The 21,679-nt window shown below is 53.4% G+C and overlaps 1 protein-coding gene across 8 annotated transcripts in view; it reads right to left on the minus strand.

Annotated features, from left to right (window-relative positions):
• GSE1 (Gse1 coiled-coil protein) overlaps positions 1–21,679 on the minus strand; it is a 219,167-nt gene that overhangs the window by 97,699 nt on the left and 99,789 nt on the right. For 2 of the 8 annotated variants that reach the window (XM_077830684.1, XM_077830683.1), the window contains exon 1: positions 6,430–6,911. The exons of 1 other annotated variant lie outside the window; for it this stretch is intronic. In XM_077830684.1, coding sequence (XP_077686810.1) covers positions 6,430–6,505 — 76 coding nt within the window. In that variant the 5' untranslated portion in view covers positions 6,506–6,911. Of the gene's footprint in view, positions 1–5,863; positions 5,882–6,228; positions 6,912–7,010; positions 7,085–7,278; positions 7,461–10,232; positions 10,366–21,679 lie in introns of those variants that run through there. 5 more of the 8 variants (XM_077830689.1, XM_077830688.1, XM_077830685.1 and 2 more) reach the window with 5 other exon arrangements.

Below are 21,679 nucleotides of genomic sequence, written 5' to 3' on the forward strand. Positions count from 1 at the left end.
CACACTGGGATTTGAACCAAGGCGAAGCCCGATAAAACAATAAACCAACCCTAGCCAGGGGCCCTTCAAGACCAAATGGCTTTGTGGACCCAGATATGGCCAGGTGATAGTCTGGGCGTGGCTTTTAGCTGAAGCGTTCTGATTGGCCAGCCACGCTGACCCACCTGTCTTTGTTTGCAAGATTCCTGATGCTGGGGCTGGCATGGAACTTGCCAAGGGGGAGGAAGATGAATAGCTCCCAAGGCTCAGCCAGGGAACCCGGTTTGAGCTGGGGATGCCCATAGGGAGTGGGGGCTAGTGATCAGGTCAGAGGGGTGAGAGGCTTTGCCACGGACTCACCCCACAGCCTGGGGAAAGTCACATCATCTCCCCGCGCCTGGCTTGCTCCTCCAGGGGAATAGCAGGCAAAAGGCACTTTGTAAGCACCCTCTTGATGGGAGAAGGGATAAAAAGCCAGCCCCCCACCTTCTCCGTCATTCACAGGGCACTCTGCTCCGGGGCTGCCAAGAGTACTATTTCATTGCCAGCCGCAGTGGTACCCCAGTGAGGCACATTGCATTCGCCAGGCGCTCATCTGCAATTTGCAGGGAGTCTGTGCACCCATGTGAGTGAGGTGGTGGTGACAGGGAAGCAGGAAACTTCCCTCCCACAAGCCCCACTTCACAGGGCATTTCTCTCTCCCCCACAGGAATGCCCTCATCTATTCATCAGCTCTGGTTCTGCCAAGGTTTGTTAAGGTAGGAAGCATGGCCTAGTGGATTCAGCATTGAACCGGGACTCTGGAGACCTGGGTTCTCTTCCTGGCTAGGTCTCTGGCCTGCTGGGTGGCCTTAGGCAACTCAATTCCCCTCCTGTTGCCTCAGTTTCCCTTTCTGTAAAATGGAGAAAATGATCCTGACCTCTGTAAAGCACTCTGAGCTCTCCGGAGGAAACGTGCTACACACAAGAGCTTGGTATTATTATGATGTTCTTCTATTTAAAACCAGGGCTGGAGAGAGGGGACAGGTGCCACTTTCAATGCGACTGACATATCACCTAGGCGCAGTCCCCTATTAGTTACCACTCCCCCAGAACCCGTCATGGGGGAAGCTCTGGAGGCAGATTTGCACTGCGAGGCATGTGATTCAGCTAATCCTGGCCTTTTTTGTACCGCAGGGCAGAACACTCCTGGGCGCTTTTCCCAGCACCTTTCATCTGAGGACACGAAAGCGCTTCGCAAACTATTAACCAAGCATCACATCAACCCTGCAGTCAGGGGCGGTAGGTCAGCACGGCACCCATTTTACAGCTCGGGATGTCGAGCCACGCACACCGGCCAGGCCCCCGGAGTCCCGACTTGCAGTCCCCCACTTTAACTACTAGCCCCCACACCCTCTGGGTGGGAAACGGAGTCCAAGCTGCACGGAATGGTTCCCCAGCGAGGCGCCTGGAGGAAGAACTACGGCCATGGCCCAGCAATGAGGCAACCTCAGAATTAACAGGACCTTTCCCATGTAGGTGCTAAGCCAGGTGCAGCTGCAGGGAAGGGATGTGAACATCCTCGCCAATGCCGGAGAACCCTGCCCACACACTTTCCCGAGAGGAAGGCTGCGCTCTGAGAACAGAGCAGGACACCGGAGGAACACAGCTTGGGTGAATCATCCTTAACGCAATGCAACCGACACAGGCAGGGCAGCATTTACACTGCAGACCCTAGATCCCACCATCTGCTCTGAGCCGCTGGCTAATATTGGCACCCTGGGCTGAAATTAAGAACCATTCACAGAAGCCCTGACTCTGCAGCTATCCCCATTCAGCAAAGCACCTAAGCATGCGCTTAAGGCTTTTCCAGAGCTTGAGCGTTTGCTGAAGTGGGGTCACAAAGAGAACCCCAATGGGATAACAGCACTGCCTAGCCAATCGCTGGGGAATTCGTGGGTATAAATGAACGAGAATCAAGGTGCCCAGAGATCCCTTTCTGGGGCCCCAAAGAAATCTGCAAGCTTAACCAAACCGAGGGTCTGACCCACAGTGACCCAGAGCCCAGGGAAGGGACTCCAGTGGGATTTGTGATAGGTCCAGAGCTAGGTGGCTACATCAGAAGCTGGGAGCAGCCAGAGAGCACGCGAGGTCATCACAGTCTCCTGCAGGACGCTGAAAGGGAACGCGAACTCCGATGCGGCAAAGCCAATTCTTCACGGTGAGCATGTGAGCTGCTAACCAGCAGTGTCCCCAGCCCTGCCCAAAGAGCACTGTCTCGTGGGACTGTTACATTACGGGATCCGATCCCGAAGCCAAGGGGGGTTGCCACTGATGTGCATGACTCCCCGCCCCTACCACATCCATCCTAGCTCACAAGCCCTTCCACGGCCAGCTGGCTTGGGTGGAAACAGAGTTCCTTTCCACCACGCGTCAAGTTTGGAAATCAATTTCTCTGCCACAGGCAGCCCCAGCCCACTGCACATCCAGCTTCAAGGCTGGCTGCTGGACAGCTCAGAGGTCAGCCCCCAGGAACACCGCTTCCCCTCGCACTCAGCATCCGTTTGCCGGGGGCTGAGTTGAGCTGATCTGACCAGGTGCTCCAGCCAAAGGCTGAGCAGGATGGCATGAATCAAACCAACCATCTTGGAGCCAACAAAAGGCATCACCACATTGATCTTCAGTCTACACCCTTCACAAGTTCAAAACAATCCAGCCATGCAAAAAAGAATCACCAATAAAGGGTTACTCTGCAAGGACCAGAGCTCCTGGCTGTGAAGCCAGCAGCCTGGCAATGGTCCTTGCTGGGGAACAGAACCCACAACAGACAGTTCCATCCAGCTCACATGGAATGAGCATCCATCTACAGCCGCCTGTCCAGGCTGCCTCCCACCCCCTTGACAGCACTGCAGACAGAGAGGAAGAGTCCCAGGAGAAAGCCTCCCAACCGGGTACTGGGATAAATAGCAGCGAAGGGATTTCAGTTTTCTATTCCTTCCTGGACTTTAAAAGAAGTCTGGCTCCTTTGACATGAGCCCTGATGATGCTGTTAAAGCCGCCCTGCCCCACTTCAGCAGCAGCAGATACTGTCTGGTTGCCATGTCCCTTTACTAACGACTAGCTGGGCAGCCGTGCAAGGGAATGGGTCTGGTGCTATGAATGGCTCAGAACTGCACCCTTCGCTAGAGGAGGTGCAGGAGGGGGAGTAGGAATTTCCACTCTGATGAGTCGGTTCCTCATCCTGGACCACGCACCCATCTAGACGGTGTAATTAGACCCGCAAAGGGCCTCGTCTGTAGTATTTCCACCAAGGCAGCCAGCCACAAGAAAGAGTTCTTGTCTACAAAAGAGGGGTGGGCGAACTAGGGTTTATAACAGTCAGCAAGGCCCTGTCTACTCCTGGCTCAGAAGCAGCCATCGAAAGGTGAAGTGGGCTACGGTTCCAGCCTTCCTGGCCGTGTTCCGGTTCTGGGCAGACCAGGGTTTGCTTTCTGAGGATCATTATTACAAGTGGCATATGATCAGCAGATTGGGAACGGGGTACAGCGCCTTCCACGACAGGGCCACCACTCCCCGGGCACCCCACCTTAGCAGTGACCATCTTGCTCATTCATTTCCTAACGCCTGTGTTATCAGAGCCCGACTGGACTGTGCGAGGGGGAACCAAGCCCACCGCAGAACTGTGCTGAGATCCCCAACTCACTTCCACCTAACCGTCAGAGAGTTTTGCATAAGTGGTTAAGCGCAGGACTCGGAGCTCTGCATTCGAACCCTGGCTCTGCCACTGCCTGGCTGGGTGGTCTTGGGCAAGTCACTTCCCCCACTTGGTCTCCCAGTCTGTAGTGTGGGGCTGATGAGCAACCACTGCCTCACAGGGATGTTCTGCAGCATAAAAGTAAAACACGGGGTCCTGGGTGCTAGAGATGTGTAACATGTTGTTACTGGTCTATGGCCCACATGAAAACCCCCCCCACCCCCACCATTGGTGCTCAAGGTGTAGGAGAAAGTATTGCCTCCAGGAATACAGACGGGGCACCCGCACTGGCATGGGAGAAGCTTGCATTGCTGCTGTCCTTGCTGCTGCTGCACCTGTTCCCTCAGACAGAGGCCTTCAGGCCTCTGGGTTAGTCAGTCTCGCACCTTTTCTCAGTGCTTTCAATTTAAAATAAAAGTCATCCAGAGTGTGAGGCACCCACCTTCCTATTCTCCTATCTCCCCGCCCCCGCAGGTTACAATGAGCTATTGGCCTGACATTACACACACAACTTCACCCCTGTGACCCATGGGTTTATGCGGGTCGCTGTGCATGACACCAGACAGCATGGGGACAGGTCCAGGGATGGATCAGAGACAGTTACAATGCTCTCCGGGGCTTCTGCAGCTGAGTCACTGCCATGATCATAAAACCACTCTGTAAAACGCTTGAAAGCCTGACTTAGAAGGTTGAAATTTACATCTGCTCTGACCCTACCTGTGCTGTTAGCATTTCCTAATGCCTCTGGTAGCTGCGAACACCTGCGTGCCATGATTTCTCTGTCTGACAGCACCTTGAATAGTCCACACATAATTTTCCTTAATTGCTTTAAATCTCAAAGGCTGACACTTCAATGCATCTCTTCTTTCTGACGCTGGAAAGAAAATAGACCACCTGATGGATGCCCAGAGAAGACAGAAATACAGTGGCCTGTGAAGGGGAGGGGAATATCACTCTACTGGCAATAGATCATACTTTTCTATCACTCCCTGGAACAATTCCTTTTCTCACGTCTGGAGTTTATCTATTTCGATATTAAATGCCGCTTGGTTTTACAGGGTATAGGAATTAGTGAACTAGCAATTATAGTAAAGCAGAGAAGTTTCACGCAACAGGGGGCACTGTAAGTAAATACGGCTGGATTGGAACATGTTAAAAAATATTCTCACTCCATCTGCTTAGAGACTTTTCGGCATCCCCTGTATGATTTTACAGGACAAAAAAAAAAAAAAAAGTGGCGTGTTTGTGCAGTTATTATTGATTTCCATTTTAAGCAGTGAAAAAAACCAGAGCAAGCGAGAAATGGAAACTCATGAAGACGAGTCCCCAAGGATCATAAAGACCTCATAAAAAACCTCAAAAACCTGGAAGGGAGTTTAGGGAGCTGCACCCAGAGCAAAAGAAAAAAAAATGGCACTGAATGCAAATAAAAGAAAACTAGTGAGCTCTGCCTCTCGGTTTTTATCTTTTGGGACACATTTCCTGTTGGTCAGCACGGTGCATGTGTGTGGTGCTATATAAATAACTCCGCCTGCCTCAGATTGCACAGCACCCCTCGCACCGGTTTCTTTCTTATGTACCCTCTGTGCTCAGTTTAAACAAGTCCCAAATAAAACAATAAGCACACTTCCCAGGGGTTGCAGCTGCTGGGCTGAGAGACGCTGCGGATGCACCCCACTCAAGCATACTGACAGCTACTATCACAAAAGGGTTTGCCACAGGTAGATGAGTATTGAGGATCTTCCTGGGTAATTGTAAGGCCCACACAGCTATAGGATCTGAAGGCCTCCAAGTATTAGTGATTTATCCTCTCTACCCCATTGTGAAGTCAGGATCCTAAGGGACCCTCTTAAGGGTAATAGGCCCTGAAATAACTAAACTGGTTGCAATTCGCACCGTCAGTTCTTTTGGTGCAAATCTGTGTGTGGACATGCTGATTATCTCACAGACAAGTTACACCTGTGCAAATCCACTTTGGTGGAATGACTCCAGTTTTACACCAGCATGACCATGATCAGAATACACCCTACCGTCAATCAGAAAGCAGCTGAGAAACTCAAAAAAGCCCTTCAGAACACAGAGTGAATTGACCAAAACAATGATATTTAACAAGATGAAAAGTCAGACTGGTTGCTAGCATTTATACATTACCATTGTGGGGCAAACAGAATTCCCTTCTCTGAGTATCCAGCAGACTTTAAAGAGCACTGTAGCCAGTTTAAACCCAGGCTGTTATGAAAGACTCACTCATCAACAACGTTTTCAGTACAGGGAACTTTGCATCAGCTTAAAGACCTTTGGGGCTCTTTTTTTTTTTTTTTTAATAACAGTTCATTCCTGTAACTAACTGCCACATGCAAAACCCATTTCCTGAAACAAATAACCATCACAATCAGGCACTGCTAAGAAACCACCAAAGGAGTCACAACGGCAAAGGTAACTGGAGAGCTAGTCCTCCCACCAAAACCACACACGCCTGGTGCACGCAAGCAAGCAAGCAAGCGAGAAAAACCCACCGCAAACTTGACATCCCTAGAGCCGCGGTTTCATTTCGATGAGGACTTCTTTAATTCAATATCTCTTGAAATACAGATGGGGGGACAGACGGACAGCCATCTCTTTCTAATCTGCCATTAAATTATCCATCTCCTTAAAAGCGTATGAGCTTAACTACAGATCTACAGGCAAAGCTGTCAACTCGTTTCCCCTGAACTTACACTGAAGATAAAAAGTTGGTGTGCAAACTGTTGCTCCACTGTGAAGGGTTAATGAAGAGGAAACAAAACGGAGCATTATTCTTCCACTGCCATAAATATCTCTGTATGGCTTACCTCCTCTCCCCGCCCTGAGCAGCAAGGCGAGTGTCAGGAAGGCACATGTCAGAGCAGTTACACACACCTCCTATCAGGGGAAAATAACCTCAGGGACTTGGGGCAGAAAGGGGAAGGAGGGAAAGGAGGGGGAGAAAAGAGGAGAGACTTAGAGTCGCCACTTTGGTGCTGTCTGCTACATGATCGGAGCTCACTGAGCCATGAAACAATATTAGGCACCACTCGAAAGTAACTTCACACCATACTTCTTAATTCACCTTAGATTACTTAAGTGCTTCTGCCGTTTGCTGTTAAATAAAACAAGGCTCACCACTTAGCGAGCCAAGCAGGGCAGACAAAAGGAGCGAGATATGCTATACACCCCAAGGGCTGGGTGAAAACTACAGAGCTCACGTTGCACAAGGATTTCGGAGGGGAGGGGAGAGGGAAAGGAATACACAAGGGGGCCCGATTCTCTTTTCATTTACGCCTAACAGCCATGTAATTCTGGCGACTCCCCGTGCAGTTATTCCCCATTCACTCCTGATTCACACCGACACAACTCCACTGACTCCAATGCAATTAATCCGGATCTACACCAACAGAATTCCATCGTCTCAAAGTGGAGACACTCCTGATCTGCAGGAGCGTGGTGTGTCAGAGAATCAGCGCCCATCTGTTATTATCAGTTGTACGATGAAAGAGAGAGGGAAGAGGGGGAACACACACAATCAAGCTCATCATGATTCTCCTTACCTGGTAAGTAATACAGAGGGGGCTTCAGTCCAAACATGATTTATGTTACAGTTCCATTGCGACCAGAAAAATCAAGGGTGAAAAGGATGAAGGGGGTTGTCGAAGAAAAAAATAAACCACACCGAGGGGTTTTTTAAAAACAAAAAAAAACCAAAAAACCCAAAGGCAAAAATAATCTAAATTATAATAATAAAAATAAACCCAATGTTTTTAAAGCAGCGGGGAGGGGGAAGGGGGAAGGTCTCTTGCCAGTTTCAGCAGCAGCCTGTCACCTGCAGATCCACACGGAGGTAATTGACTAACAACACAACAGCACTTTAAACAGCTGCCATGCCTTGATGCCTTCCTTCCCCTGGTTTTCCTGCCTTTTTAGACTAGAGATGCAAATTACACAGAGAGAGAGAGAGAGAGAGAGAGAGAGACTGAAGAGTGAGGAGGAGGAGGAGAGAGAGGGATGGGGGGCAGAAAGGAGGGTCCCGGGCTGTAAAATCTTCTTTAGGGATTACTCATTTGGAGAGAGCGGAGGGGGGGGGGAACAAGCCCCCAAAACCTGCGAGTTGTACGCTTTTCTCCATTCAATCATTTGAATGTCAAGGGTGGGGGGGTCAGTAGATTTGCTTCCAACAGGGCTTCATGTTCAGAATCAAACGGGGGGGGGGGGAGAAAGAGGAAAGACAGATTGAGAGAAGGGGGGGGAGGAATCTCTCTTGTTACCAAGGAGAAATCGGCTTTGTTTTCTTTCCCCCTTAGCTACCGGTTTACAAAAGGGCAAGGGGGGGGGGGTAAGAAATTAATACCCCGAAGGAGTGAAGCTGAGGTTTCTTCTGTAGGGGGAGAGCCCGGAGACCAGAGCGGCCCAAGCGGCCAGGAAGGGGGGCGCCGAGGCAGGAGCTGCGGCGGGCTTTTGATGGTGGTTGCGGGTCCTTCTCGCCGGTCCCTCGGTGTCCCGCCACCGACTCCGAAAGCAGCAAGCGGGAGAAGGGGGGAGGAAGAAAGAAAAGAGACGGAGAGGGAGGGAGAGAGAAACCCAAACCTCCCTGAGGCTACAGCCAGCCAGGCGGGGCGAGAAGAGCGCCTGGCAGCAGAAAGCCCCCCCCCCTTGATCAATTTTCATGCAAGAATCATTATCGGTAAATTGGAAATCTGGCTACTTGACAGCAGATTTGTCTCCTCTAATGAAAGCGGGAGGGTAGGAAACCATCAGGCATCTGTTCATCGCAGGCAGTCTCCAGCGCTTAATGCCGGGTTTGGTCCTCCGCTCCTGCCCGGTCATCTTCTGCTTCCCCCCATTGCTTTTTTCTTTTTTTTTTTTCTTGGGGGGAGGGAGGAGAGGTGGGGCTGGGGGTACAGACGAATTTGTAGCCGTTTTCACGCCCGATCTTCCGGGGTGCAGGAAGCCAGGCGCCAAAGAAGCCAGTCCATGAAAACCTGGATGCAGACGTCCCTCTTTCCCCTTCCACCCGCCCAGATAACTGCTATCCCCCCGGCTCCCCCAGCCTCCTGCAGCATCCAGCCCCCCACGCTTCCCAGGCCTCCCCAACCCCCCCCCCCCCCTCGCCGGAGGTGGGCTGTGTTTCTAAGCAGCTGCTGGTCAAAAACAACCCAAACGATAAGCCATACAAAAGACCTCCCAGCCACTTAAAAACATTTGCCTTCACGGCCTGCCCTGAGCCTTTCTCTTCCCTCTCTCTGCCTCGCACATAAAAGCCTGCCAGGAGCAGGGGGGGCCAGGAGTTAACTATCTTGACTGAGGAGCAGAGAGAGAAGAAGAAAGAGGAGGAGGATCCAAAAACTCCTACCTGCCCCAGAGGCTGGCTGCCAGCAGCCCCGGCTGCCACACACACCGCCCCCTCCCTACCTACCTAGCCAGGTTCAGACTATAAGCCTTGTCCCTTCCCCCCCCGCAATTCCCCCTTTCCTCCCCAGTCCGAAAATATCCCTGTTGTGACTGTAATCAAGTGCCTGATACAATCTCACACATTCCCTCTCCACCCAGGCATTATGAGATCCGGGAAGACATGCTCGCAGGCAAATCGGGCTAATAAATGCTATTACAGAGCTCAGGCTGCACCATAGTAACAAAGGCCCAGGTTTAATTTGCTTTAAGTAAACGATCAAGTGACACAATGTGCTGTGGGCCTTCCGCCCCTTTCCCCCACCCCCTCCAGAACTGCCGGCTGCTTTCACTGCCGAAGTTCACCAAGGCAAAGGTGTGATATCTCCCTACTGCAAGAGAAAGCCACATCCTGTCTGATAACTGACCAGCCCATGCACCAGCTTCAAGATACAGTCCCTGCACAGTGGTGTGGCTTCCCCTTTGAAGTCAGAGTCACAAAGGATCCCAGCTGCATGGGTGGTTATACCCTTATTGCACCTGGAAGTCCAGAAGCCACCAGCAGGTTGAAGAGACATCATCTGCATTCCCGTCCATGCTCGGAAATGGGGTCCATACCTCAGGGGCACATGGCTCCTCATTGCACATCTACTCCCAGACAGGCAACTACAGACTCTTTTAAACCAGTCCTGTATTTCATATAACACACCGTGGGACTGACCCAAAGCCCACGGCTTTCCCTGGGATCTGGATCAGGCGCTGTAGGACAGAGAAATACACAAAGGAAGAACCGTGCTACTTTCAGATGATGCCAGAGTCCCCCTGAAGCTAATTTGGCAAATAATATTTTGTGCAGGATGAATGGGTTTTTTTCCGGTTGAAAACCATGTAAGGAAGCCCAAAGCTTCCATCTGCCAATATTGGAGCTGAAAGTATTTCTGGGTGAGCAAGCGGGGGGCGAAATTCAGGGCTCTCTCATGTACCCAAGTATTTCAGAGGCCCTTTTTTTAAGCTACTTTGCAGGAAAATCCACTGGAGCCAAAGGGGGATCCCCCCCGGCAGCGAACGAACACACACACACGTACACATGGTTTGATTAAGCAAAAGTAAAAGCACTTACAAAGTGAAATGACTTTGCCTTGTCCTCGACCTGTCCCCTAACGGTTCAGTGGGTGTAGACAGCATAGGCTCCTATCAGCCCAGCCAGTCTGGGCAGGAGATAAGCAATAGCTTAATCCTCCCCTGTCCCCAGCCTCCCCCTGAGTGCTAGGGTGGCCGCAGTGCTGTGTGTGCTTCCTCCCCGCCCCTGAGCGGGAGGGGGGGGGTGTTGACCCAGTGGAAATGATCTGTTCTGGGGCCACGACAACACAAACGCTGAGCATCTCTGGCCCTGCTTTTTTTTTTTTTTTTTTTGCTGGGTGACCCCGGGCTCCCCTGTGGGCTCGTGTGCCTGGGAATCTCTCTGGTTCCAGGGCACTAGCTAGCATCACCCACCCTGTTCCTCACACAGCAGGGCCCTTTGTGCAAGGGCTTTCAATCCCCACCCAGCCCTCAGCACCCAATCCTCCCCCCACCCCAGCCTGCTCAGACTGTCACTCCAGATCCATGCCTGTGAGCAAGCACAGACACAGCCAGCCAGGTCAGGCCAGGCTCCCATTAAGGAATAATGGCCAATATAACCCCTAAGGTGATGCTTCCTCCCATCATGACCCCATCTCTCCTGCTAGTCCTGGGGTGCGGTTTGTGCCATAGCCTCTGCCCCACAACCCTGACAACAATTCCGCCTCCCCTTGCAGGTGCTCTGTTTTCAGCTGCCATGCCTTTACAGGTTTTTAATTCGCCAGGATGACACTAACGTCGGAGATAATTAATACTACCACCCCCCACCCCCCCATCGACGGTATATGCTAATGGCGTGAGCCATAAAAATTAATTTGCAAACATGTCATTACACAATAGAGGTACAGGCAATAAACCTGTAATTACAGGCCAATCACAGAACGGGTACAGAGGGAGGGGTGCCTTGCCAATTCATTTTTTTTTTTGTTTTAATCATATAAAGCTGTATAGGAGAATGGTTTCACTCAGTTAAGTTGGACTCCACTTCAAAAGCAAGCTGTGCCTCTGAGGCAGAGAGCACCTCTTGGCAGGCGTAAATAAATATCAATTAATAAATACCAAATAACACCTTGTGCTTTTCATCAACCCATCCCAAAGTGTTCTACAAAGCAAGTCAGTCTCATTAGCCCTAGGGGGAAACTGAGGCAAGGGACAGGGAAGTAACTTGGCTAAGGACACCCAGCAGGCCAGCAGCAGAGTGGAGAACAGAACCCAGGTCTCCTGCACCCCAGTTCAGTGCTCACTCCACTAGGCAAACCTGCCTCTAATCATCAGGGGAGAAGGAGAGAAGCTGGGAAGGATGGACACATCAAAGACAACTGCCTGAGCCTAGCAAGCAAGGGACAGAAGCGCTGAGTCTGCTCAGCTGACAGCCAGATGTCAAATCCCCACACGTCCGAGGCTGTCTGGGCCCACAGTTTTGCTTGGGCCCAGCACAGACAGGGCCGTCTAGGAACTTCAAAGCCCGGCTGAGTTTGAAGGATCCCAAGGTTTCGACCTGCCTGTACTAAGGGAAATCTTTGAGCACAGGGCAGGATGAGTCGCAGGCCCCCCTCCTGCAAGGAGCTCAGTGCGGGCATATCCTGGGGGCTCTGCCCCGCTGCAGAGGGTCCATCCACGCAGTGTCCATAAACGCATCTCAGCCAGGCCTGTCCCTTCCTATGTGTTTGTACCGCAGTCAGCACACAGGGGTCCTGAACCAGTGGGGCCTCTGCACAGGACTGCAGTCTAGATGTTACAGAAGAAGAACGGCACTGGCAGCAGTCATGGGGAGGGGGGAGGGCAAAGCTGAGGTGCCCCTGTGACTGGATGGGAGCCTCCAAGTCATGCTGTGGGGGCAGGGGGGGGGGGTACACACTGCGGTGCAACACTGGGCCACCGGATTACGAAACGGGCATGCCTGAAGGAGCTCTGCCCCTTGCAACATCTGAAACCCAACTGAACTAACTGACACCCTGATTCCTCGCCCCCAGCCCCCATCCAACCTCCCGCGGCTCAGCAGGAGAAGGAAACGGCAGCGGGCCCGTTCACGTCTCCTGAGTTACACAGACTCTTGTTTCAGAGTAGCAGCCGTGTTAGTCTGTATCTGCAAAAAGAACAGGAGGACTTGTGGCACCTTAGAGACTAACAAATTTATCTGAACATAAGCTTTCGTGAGCTACAGCTCACTTCATCGGATGCTTCACTTGAACAAGGTTTTTAAACACGAGGCCGAGGGGGAAAGTTCCCAGTAGAAGATTGGTCCAATTGTGAGGCCCTAGAGCGCAAGGCATGCATCTGGAGGCATGAGCATGGGTCTGAGAGCCATGGCTGGCCCAGGTAAATTGCTTCCCCCTCCGTGCCTCAGTTTCCAAATCGGTCATCTGAGGCTGCCAATCCTGACCCACTTCCCAGTGGGGCGAGAGGATTAACTGGCTACTGTGTGCCCCACTGCTGAGCTCTAGGCATGGGCCAGGTGATACTAGCGAGACGCTACAGCGTGGCTCGGGGCGCTAACTCGACCTGTTTGGCAGGAGCTGCTGGCCATGCAGCCCCATCTCCCTCCAACACACTTTCAGCCCCAGCTCAGCTCGGCGGTCTGTGCACTGCCCACACATGCTCACCTTCCCCATGCCAGGGCCTCCAGGGTTCGGTGATGGGAAGGGAAATGATGCCAGGCAGCAGGAATTGGCCACCTGGAAACGAGCCATTGTTTGCTTTTGTGTACTGAGCGCCAAAGGGTGGGGTGAATAACCCAGCTCAGGGAGCCCCTCCAGGGTTTGGCATTTTCGATGGAATATTTCCCCTGCGTCTGCTAAGTGCCCTTTAGACTCTTACAGAAGTGTGCTCAGCGTCCAATGACAATCCTGGGGTGTATTCATCTCCCAGGAGCACCTAGAGGTAACAAACGCAAAACCACAGAGCTGCCATCTGACAGCCAGGCCGGGCCGGAGAAAAGAAAAGCAAACCCGACTCCTCTCTCTTCATGGGACCCCAGTTCCTTTCCCCTCTCAGGATCAGCTGTGAGCTAACTACTGCATCTGGATCTGTGCTGGAACAGAGGGGCCCTGCCTGCCCTCTAGCGGAGGAGATAATGCCATAGCAGAGAGACAGGCCAGGCAAGTCTCCAAAGGGGGTAAAAACAGATCCTCTCCCCACTTTGTAAGGTGCCCCGAATGCTGAGGTTGTCATGCCAGAGCTGCTGAGAGCTCCCGAAGCAGGATGGCTCAGATCACACCAGCACGTGGCATCTGCCCATCTCCTTTCCAAACCCTCCGGAGCAGCAAGGTCTGCTTTTAGCAGGAAGCCTCAGAAATAGCTGAAAACTAGCAGTGCTGCTTTCCATAGGCCGTGCTACTCCCTCCCCAATGCCTGACTCATATCCTGCGCCCTGGGCTCGTGCCCGCCACAGCAGACGATGATTGGACACCTTGTCTGCCTCGGAGCTCCAGTGTCTGGTGAGGTTCTGTGTGAGCTCCCGGCTGGATGTAGCAGCCGACACATAAAAGCAGGTGATGCACCCTGTGTCCTGCAAACACAGTGGGAGTGGGGTAAACTGTAGCACCCCGTACATTGACAGCGCTGCAATCAGCCCACCTGTCCCTTCAGTTCTCCCATCACGTACCATTTGAGGCTCCCATCACGTACCATTTGAGGCTCTCAAAGCCCATCGCAAACGTTATCAGACTGACCCCTGTGAGACAGGTCAGGCTAATCCCCATTTTACTGATTGGGAAACCGAGGCACAGAGACCTTAAGTCCAAGATCACTCAGCTGGTCTGCGGCAGAGCTCCTGAGGTCCTATATGGGAGTTTTCAACTTTAAATCCTTAGGCAAGCTTCTGCCATAACCCTTGACAAATGGCTCCTGGTCTCCTGATCTTATTTATGACTTTGCAATGGATACAGCTTGTTCCTGACATCAAGTGCAAACAGGTAACATTTCAGCCTGCCAAACCCTGAGCCATAAGTGCTGGGATCCCTTCCTTGCCTGCATTCTGGCAGGTGCGGGAACCTGTTCCCAGGATTCTCTCCCTCTGTTTTCTTTGCAACCCGCAGTGCCAGGGAGGCCAGGGCAGAGCACCTGCTGCCCCAGCCAGCTGCAGGGCAGGTGACTGCCTTGCAAGCTCCCTTCTGACCTGCCTCTTTCCCGCAAGTCCACTCCTAGCGGGCTGCGACAAGTGGACCATCAGAAAGCAGGCGGGGGGCAGGGTGGGAAAGCGGTGCCATGCTGAGAATGCTTCCGCTCCTTTCACTCTGCCCCAGATCCCGCCTCGGTGGCATGCACTAACCTGGCCTCTGCGCTGACCCAGTACGGCAGGGTTGGAGCGCCTCGTTCCTACAGCTGCAGCAGAGCGAGCAGGGGGCGTAGATGTGCACGCACTGAGCATTCAGATTAGATCTCAGCTCCGAGTTAAAGCGAAAGCCTCGGTGACAGGAGAAAAATAAGCCCTGTCTCTCCCATGAGTTATACAAGCTCTTATGAGCTACGTGCATGGGCCTAACCTATGTGGGTACGTACAGTGATCTACTGATGCTGAATGCTGCCCACATTCCCTCGGCGCCTGTTTGCGCCCTGCCTCTCCCGCTGTGCTTGCCTGGGGCAAATCTCGTTACCAAGCCGCTAAGAGAACCAAACAGGCCAGCAAAACCTGCAACTGGTGTGCCCGGCTCTATCTTTCTCTCTCTGGATGGGCCAAAACCACCCGGGAATGTGCCCAGGAGTTACCCAGACAGGGGCATGAGGCCCTGTGCTTGAAACAACCAGGCTTCCTGTGGGGAGGGGAGATCCCACATAGCACGACTGGCTGAGGGGAAGCCAGGGCCCAACGTCTGCTGTAATTTGACGGGAACATTTTTTGACCTGCAAAGGCTCCAGGCAGAAAAATGGGTCCCATTCAAACGAATGCAGCTCTTCCAAGCCAGGGATCCCTCAGAAGCTCAGGATGGATTTTATGAGCACTCTTGCAGGTCACACCAGGGACTGAGGTCTTTGAGGGGAGTAGGGACAGCGGGAGCTTTCCAGCTCCTTGCTTTGCAAGCCATGGGATGGCACCAAGGAAGGGACTCTGGCTCCCGACAGGTCTCTGAAATGGGGGTGCAATCTCCCAAGGGAAGGCCTGGAAGGCACAACCCACACAAGCCAGAACCAAAGGGAATGTGTACGAAGCCCCCGAGAAATGAAACCTGCCCAGCCCTGCCTATGTCCCTACACAATTACAACGTTGGGAGAAGCATCACCCTGAATTTCTGGATAGCTGGGCTCTAGCCTGCTTCAGGCAGCCTGTGACAATGGGAAGAGGTGTGTCCCCCTCTTCTGAATGTCATAAACTTCTGCCAGAACTGGACTGGGTTCCCCACTTTCTTCAAACCACTTTAAGCACAGAGTACGGGACAGGTGTCGGGACAGTTGCAGCAGTACCAGAAAACAGGAGCAAACCGCAGGAAGGACTCCCCATCGGCTGCCTGGCACCAGTTGGACCCACAATCAGAGAGGGTGAGTCAGAGGCACAATGGGTGCTAGAAACGAGTGCGTGTGTGTCACGCGCGAAATGGGCACTAGAAGTGTCTGTGTGCGTGTAATGGGTGCTAGAAACGCACGCGTGTGTGTGTGTAATGGGCGCGAGAAACGTGTGCGTGTGTGGGTAGAGAAATCAAACAAACAAAATAATCAAAGCAGCACTGTCAACTGCCTTACATTAAATAAAAAGCTCAGCAACGATTTCCTGTTCTCATTGACCTCTGACAATGAAGAATACAGACATAAATCCATATTTTTAAACCAATCTGAATCCCAGCCAGGCCCACAAAACCATTTATAGCCTCCGATTTGGATGGGGAACGAGCAGGAAGGCAGTGGTTTCTTTAGGCAACATTCCCCAGGGGGAAAATGAAAAGTGTGTGTGTGTGTTTTATATATATATATATAAAAAATAAGGATTGTTCCTCTGACACCGTCCCCCCAACTCATGAATAAAACATATGGCTGTGTAACTGGCTAATTACGATGTGATGACAAACCCGCTAGTCGCTGGGAAAAGAAATCAGCTTTTTAATCACCCAAGTTCCCTCGGCCTCCAACGTAAGTAGAATAGTATATTCCGGTCTCACACACATACCCCGTCTCCTTGGCAGACGGCCCCCTTTCCTGGCAGTCATTTTGGGTGGTATGTTCCAATGAGCCTAAGGGAATGATGTCCAAATCCCCCTGGAATCTAGGTTCCTTGGGAAATCCCAGTCCATGCTCTCTGGGGTGTCCCTGCCTTGGTGGCATTGGGAGGGCCTCTCCGAGGCCACCCTTCTGCCCTTTACACTGACATATAACAGGGCAGGGCTCAACCCAACCTGCACCCGGCTCCTGAGGCCATACCCGGGAACTGAGGGCTGACCATGCTTGTGCTGGCTCTCTGCGCAGGAGGGAATTTCCCCCAGAATGCAGCGGGGCTTCTCTCTGGGGTGCACATTGCAAAGGCCTCCAGGGCCTCCCCAGAGCCCATTCCCCACCCTTCTGGCTCAGACTGAGCTCCCCTTTGCCCCCTTTCCGGCCACCACTCCCAGCTCCACTCCCTCGGACAGCTCAGCACAGGCCTGACGCTCACTCACCCCCTTCGCCGCTCACCCCACAGGGTGCCTGTTACAAGGGGAGGGCCAAAAGCTGCTCTTGGGTACAGCAGCGGAAATCTGGAGTAATCCCATTGCCTTCACAGGGATTACTCCAGATTTACACCAGCCTAACCGGGAGCAGAGTTTAGACAATCAAATCCTCAGGCTCAGATACTCAGGTGGTGTAAATCAGCCTCGCTTTATTGGTTTCTGAGGATCTGGCCTGTCCCACTGATTTTTACAATGGTCCCATCCTGCTCTGCCAACACGCTGTCTAGGTCCTACACATAAACAAAGCCGCACAGCTGCTATCACAGCCATTGCTTGGAAGCGGGGGCAGGCAAGGAGAAATCAACTCCCATTATGCATGGGTCAAATGCTGGCAGATTGCTCCCCGGACCTCCAATACACCCAGCGGGGGAGAAACTCAACACTTCCAGCCACCGCTGCACCCACCTCTCAGCCACCTTCTCTGTGCTGAGAGTAGCCTGCCTCTCGCACAGCTCAGCAGCCGCCAGGGAACATACAGAGCGAGCGGGGGCTTAAACGTTCAAACCACGTTGGGCTTTTCCCAGCAAGGCACCTCAGCCCTTCGCCTGCACACTAGCCACCCCGCTGCAACCCTCTGCTCGGCATGAGATTGATTCCCCACAGGCCCTGCAGCGGTCTGAACTCAACCCGTGAACGCAGCTTGGCCGAACAGCAGCCAAAGTGAAGACACAAGGCGGGGCAGGGGGCTCATCCCCAGGTACTTCAATGCTGTTCAACCTCCAGGAGGGGCAGGAATTGCTCAGGATTTCCCCGGGGCGGGGGTTGTCAAAGATGAAAAACAGGCAGATGGACAGACAGGCAGAAGGTGTGTATGGGGATGGACGGGCGGATGGGTATTTTTATCCCGCAGGAAGCTCTATTAGCCTGCCTGCCCAGGGAGTTGAGGGGGCCCCTGTTGTTTCCAGCTGGATTGGTCAACGTGTGGGGACGTTCCATAGGGTGCAAGCTGCCCTGGCCAAGGAGAAGCAAAGGGGACCGGCTGACCTGGGCACCCTTTCTTGTCTAGCTCTAGCAGTGATGAGGCGAAAGCACAGAGACTGGAATGCAAGCTGCGTCTTTGATCGATGACAGATGCTGGGTCCTCTCTCCTTTTATCTGCCATCAAGCTGCAGGCGAGGCAGGCGTGGGCAGAGGAGAGAGATGGCGCAAACCAGAGAGCGTGTGAAGCTGGCACAGCGGCTCAGCAGGCCTGTGCTTGTCACAGCCTCCATGCTCCCAAGAGCAGCATCTGACCCTTCAGCAGCGCGGCAAGCTGCCTGCTCCGGCTCCCCAGCCAGCACGTGGAGGAACCCTGGCTCTCCCAGCTGTGCGCCATGCAACCAAGAATCCTAGCGGGCCTCACTTCCCCTTCAGAGAGACAGGCCCCGTCTGCTCAGGGCAGATGGGTGTGTCTCACCCCAGCATCCTGGGAATACTGACCGGCTGCCTGAGGTGCCAGGCTCTGACCTGTCCTACAAGCTCGGGATCTCTCTTTCCTGCAGGCTCACGCTGCCAGGCCTGGGTCTGCGTCCAACCGGGGCTGAGTCCTGGAATGAGGAAGCGGCTCTTGTAGGCCAGGCCTTTGTCCCACTCTCAGAAACATGTTCAAAGCAGGAGAGGTCCCTTTCCTTCTCTCTGGGCACAGCTCCTGCCCAGGTACATTGCACCCAGGCACTGAATGAGAGCAGACCCCCCCCCCGGCCTCGAGGAGAGGACGCTGCAAGCCAGCTCAGTCACCCCGAGATTCAGTGGCACCCTGGTGGGGACAGCAACCCCAAGCTGTCTGTCCTGTGGGCCAAACATAATTAAACAAGCACCAGGGCAATGGATCCACCTTGTGCTGACAGAGCAGCAAAGCCCAGGTTCCTGTGTGCAGTGCAACGGAGCGACCCTCGGGTGCAGGGACGCTCCTCCCATGGGAATGGTACCTGGGCGCAATGCCCTCCCAGACCTTCCCTGTCCCTAGCCCCTATCGTTCTGGGCAGCTGCCCGGTGCGTTCTCTACCCAAACCGGAGTAGATGGCAGCAGGAGCAGCAACGTGGAGCAGCATGCCCGTGGAGACACCCCCACCCCCAGGAAGGCAAGGTATTACAGTTACCCCTGAGAGGTTCAGTGATCTGCCCAAGGCCAAGTCCTGCCTGCACTGCAGGGCACCTGGTGCCCAGTTCAGCATGGATGCACTAGGCCATGCTGCCTGCTTCCCCGAGGGGCTGCAATGCAGGCGGCAGGAGGTGCTTCGGACAGTAGGAGCTCCTTAGAAAGGTGGAGCAGACAGAGGGGGGCTGCCTTACAGGCTGGGAGCTTGCCTGCGCTGGATTCCCCGGCTCACCTCGGCTGCGTGTCTCGCCCTCACCAGAGCGTGAGAAGCAGCTGCAGTTTCAGACGCCTCTCCAAGTCACCCTGGAGCCGGTGAAGGGTGGGGGGAACTTCTTGTTTCTCCGGCATCACCCAAAGCCACATTCGAAAGAGCTTCCTCTTCCCAGGTACAGTCAGCCCAGCCAGGGCTTTTCCTCCTCCTCTCTTGACCTTGACCTTTGCCCCCGGCGCATTTGGGTTTAGAGGGGAGCGCGCGGAAGCCTGGGCGCTGATTTCCATGCTGGAACCATCAGCATTTCCCGGCAGTTACCCACATCACGAGCCATGCCGGCCCCGGTATTCAAAGCAAGCAGCATTTTCTGGGTGCCTACAAATGTTCCCAGCGCTGCCTACAGGGCTTTATTGTCAAGCTAATTAGTCTTAAAAATACACTCAGGCTGGCTGGGCTGAGCACTGATTGCTGTCTGGAGGCGGTGGGAGTGGGAAGGGAGCTCAGAGGAATTGCAACTGGGATATGAAACCTTTCACATCTCTAGGTCACTGCTTTGAAACAGGCCCCAGTGCAGCCGGAGACCAAACAGGCTCAAACCATTTCCTGACCTCTGCGCAATGACCTGCTGGTTCTTGGTTCTCAGCCTGGCTCCCAGCGTCTAACATCGTTCCCGAGCCCGGAAAAGAGGCTTCTGGGTGAGGCAGAGCAGCAGCACTGCCCGGGATGGAGAGCATTTTGCTGCCCGCATGGGGAGAGCGATTTCAAAGTGGGATCCTGTCCTGGGAGACTGTGAGGCTTTGATCTAGCAGGGCAGAAAGCTGCAATTAGCCCCTTCTCTGCCGAGCCTCCACCCCGTGCCGATTCGGGGATGGCATCAGACCCATAACCCAGTCAGTGTCGCAGACAGAGGGGCTAACACAGTTTACTAGCCGTAGGGGAATATGCAAGTCAGGGGTAGTTTGCGGGGGTCTAGCAATCGGGCTCAGTGCCGGCCCACAGGAACCCCAGCCTCTCGGCATCCATGAGCCCTGCAGAGAGAGTGGGCTCAGCACGGCTGGGGATGGAAGCCTGCTTTCCTTGTCAGCCTCGCTAAGCCCGAATGTCTCCCAAACACTAACCAGGCCTCCTCTCCGCCCGCTGGGGCAGGCACTGCTGACCCCCCTTTGAGTCACGTGCCCAGAGCCACAGAAAGAGTGGGAACTGAGGTGCTCCCTGCTCCCAGTCCTGTGTTCGGAACACTAGGGAAAGCTTCTCCCATGGGCTCCAAAGGAAACCCTAGCCTGTCTTCTTGGGGCCAAGGGATGGCGATGAGTGAAATCCATCCCGGTGGCCAGTAAATGGCCCAGGCACCGCTGAAACCCACCTATGCCCAGAGGCTCACAAGCCACCAATTCTGAAATGGTGCACTGGACCTGTGTGCAGGATGAATTACACCAGGGGAGAGGAGCACCAGGCTGAGCGGGGTACATCACACCGGGGGGCTCGATGGGGATGGGTCCACACGGATATGAAACACAGACACAGAGCAGCTCTATTCACACGGCTCCAGCCTTTTCAGGCGGTGGGGTTTTTTTGGAAAGAGCCACGACGCTCTGGAAAGGTATCACTTTGGAGGCTGTAATTGTTTCTTACACATTAGATCCATTAATGAGGACTCTGATCAGCCGCCTGGCTGTTTGGCGAGGAGGCTTCAAGTAGCAATTTTCCATTTGCCTTTCAAATTTTAATGACTGTTCCTGTCTAAGGCTGAGATGCGTTACGATAATCTGCACTGCTCGGGTCAGCGGCGTACCAAAGGCTGAGGCACGGGAGGGATTTCACAAGGGTTTGATTTCTTTAGGGAATAGTTCATACAAAAAACAGTAATCGCATGAGGCAGCGCTCGTCTCCCATTGGCTGCGGGAGCCAGAAAGCTACAAATCAGAGGGTTATTATTTCTTTTGGCTGTCCCTAAAGGATCCTATATCTGTGGCAGGAGAGGAAAGTTCAGCCCTGCTAAGATTGCATCACTGGGTAGGATACATTCGCTCTCTGCTTTTTTTTTTTTCCCCGTACCTCCCTTTCCCCTTATTCTTTCCTTTTTTTCAAAAATTCATGTGCGCTCCTCTCCAGAGTGGCCAATGTGGCTTGAAGGCGAGCGCTCCTGGAGCTGTTCCAGCCGTCGATGGATGTCGTCCCCAGCATGGTATGCCCGCTGTAGGCTGGCACAGAACGCAGCAAGTAGCCTAGCTGCTGGATCACAGTTGGAGAGCATTGCTGGGGGGTGAGTTTGTTGCTCTTGCTCTCCTGGAGTCAGTGACCACTTGGGGTGACTCAGGGCCCTGCGTTTCCCCTTCCCAGAGCAGCTGAGGCCTGCTCTCCCCGCAGAGTCCCCACAGCCTGCCGAACGCTACGGGTCTGGGCTCTGATGGGCTCGTCCCTCGTGGTGGTTCACCGAGGGTACCCGACAGAGCCAGACCTCAAGAGACAGCCAGTCAGTCCCCAAAGGGTCCACACGTCTACGAGGCTCCTCAAATGAAATCTCCCTG

This window comes from Eretmochelys imbricata, chromosome 12 (assembly GCF_965152235.1).
Source record: "Eretmochelys imbricata isolate rEreImb1 chromosome 12, rEreImb1.hap1, whole genome shotgun sequence".
NCBI classification, from domain to species: Eukaryota; Metazoa; Chordata; order Testudines; family Cheloniidae; genus Eretmochelys; species Eretmochelys imbricata.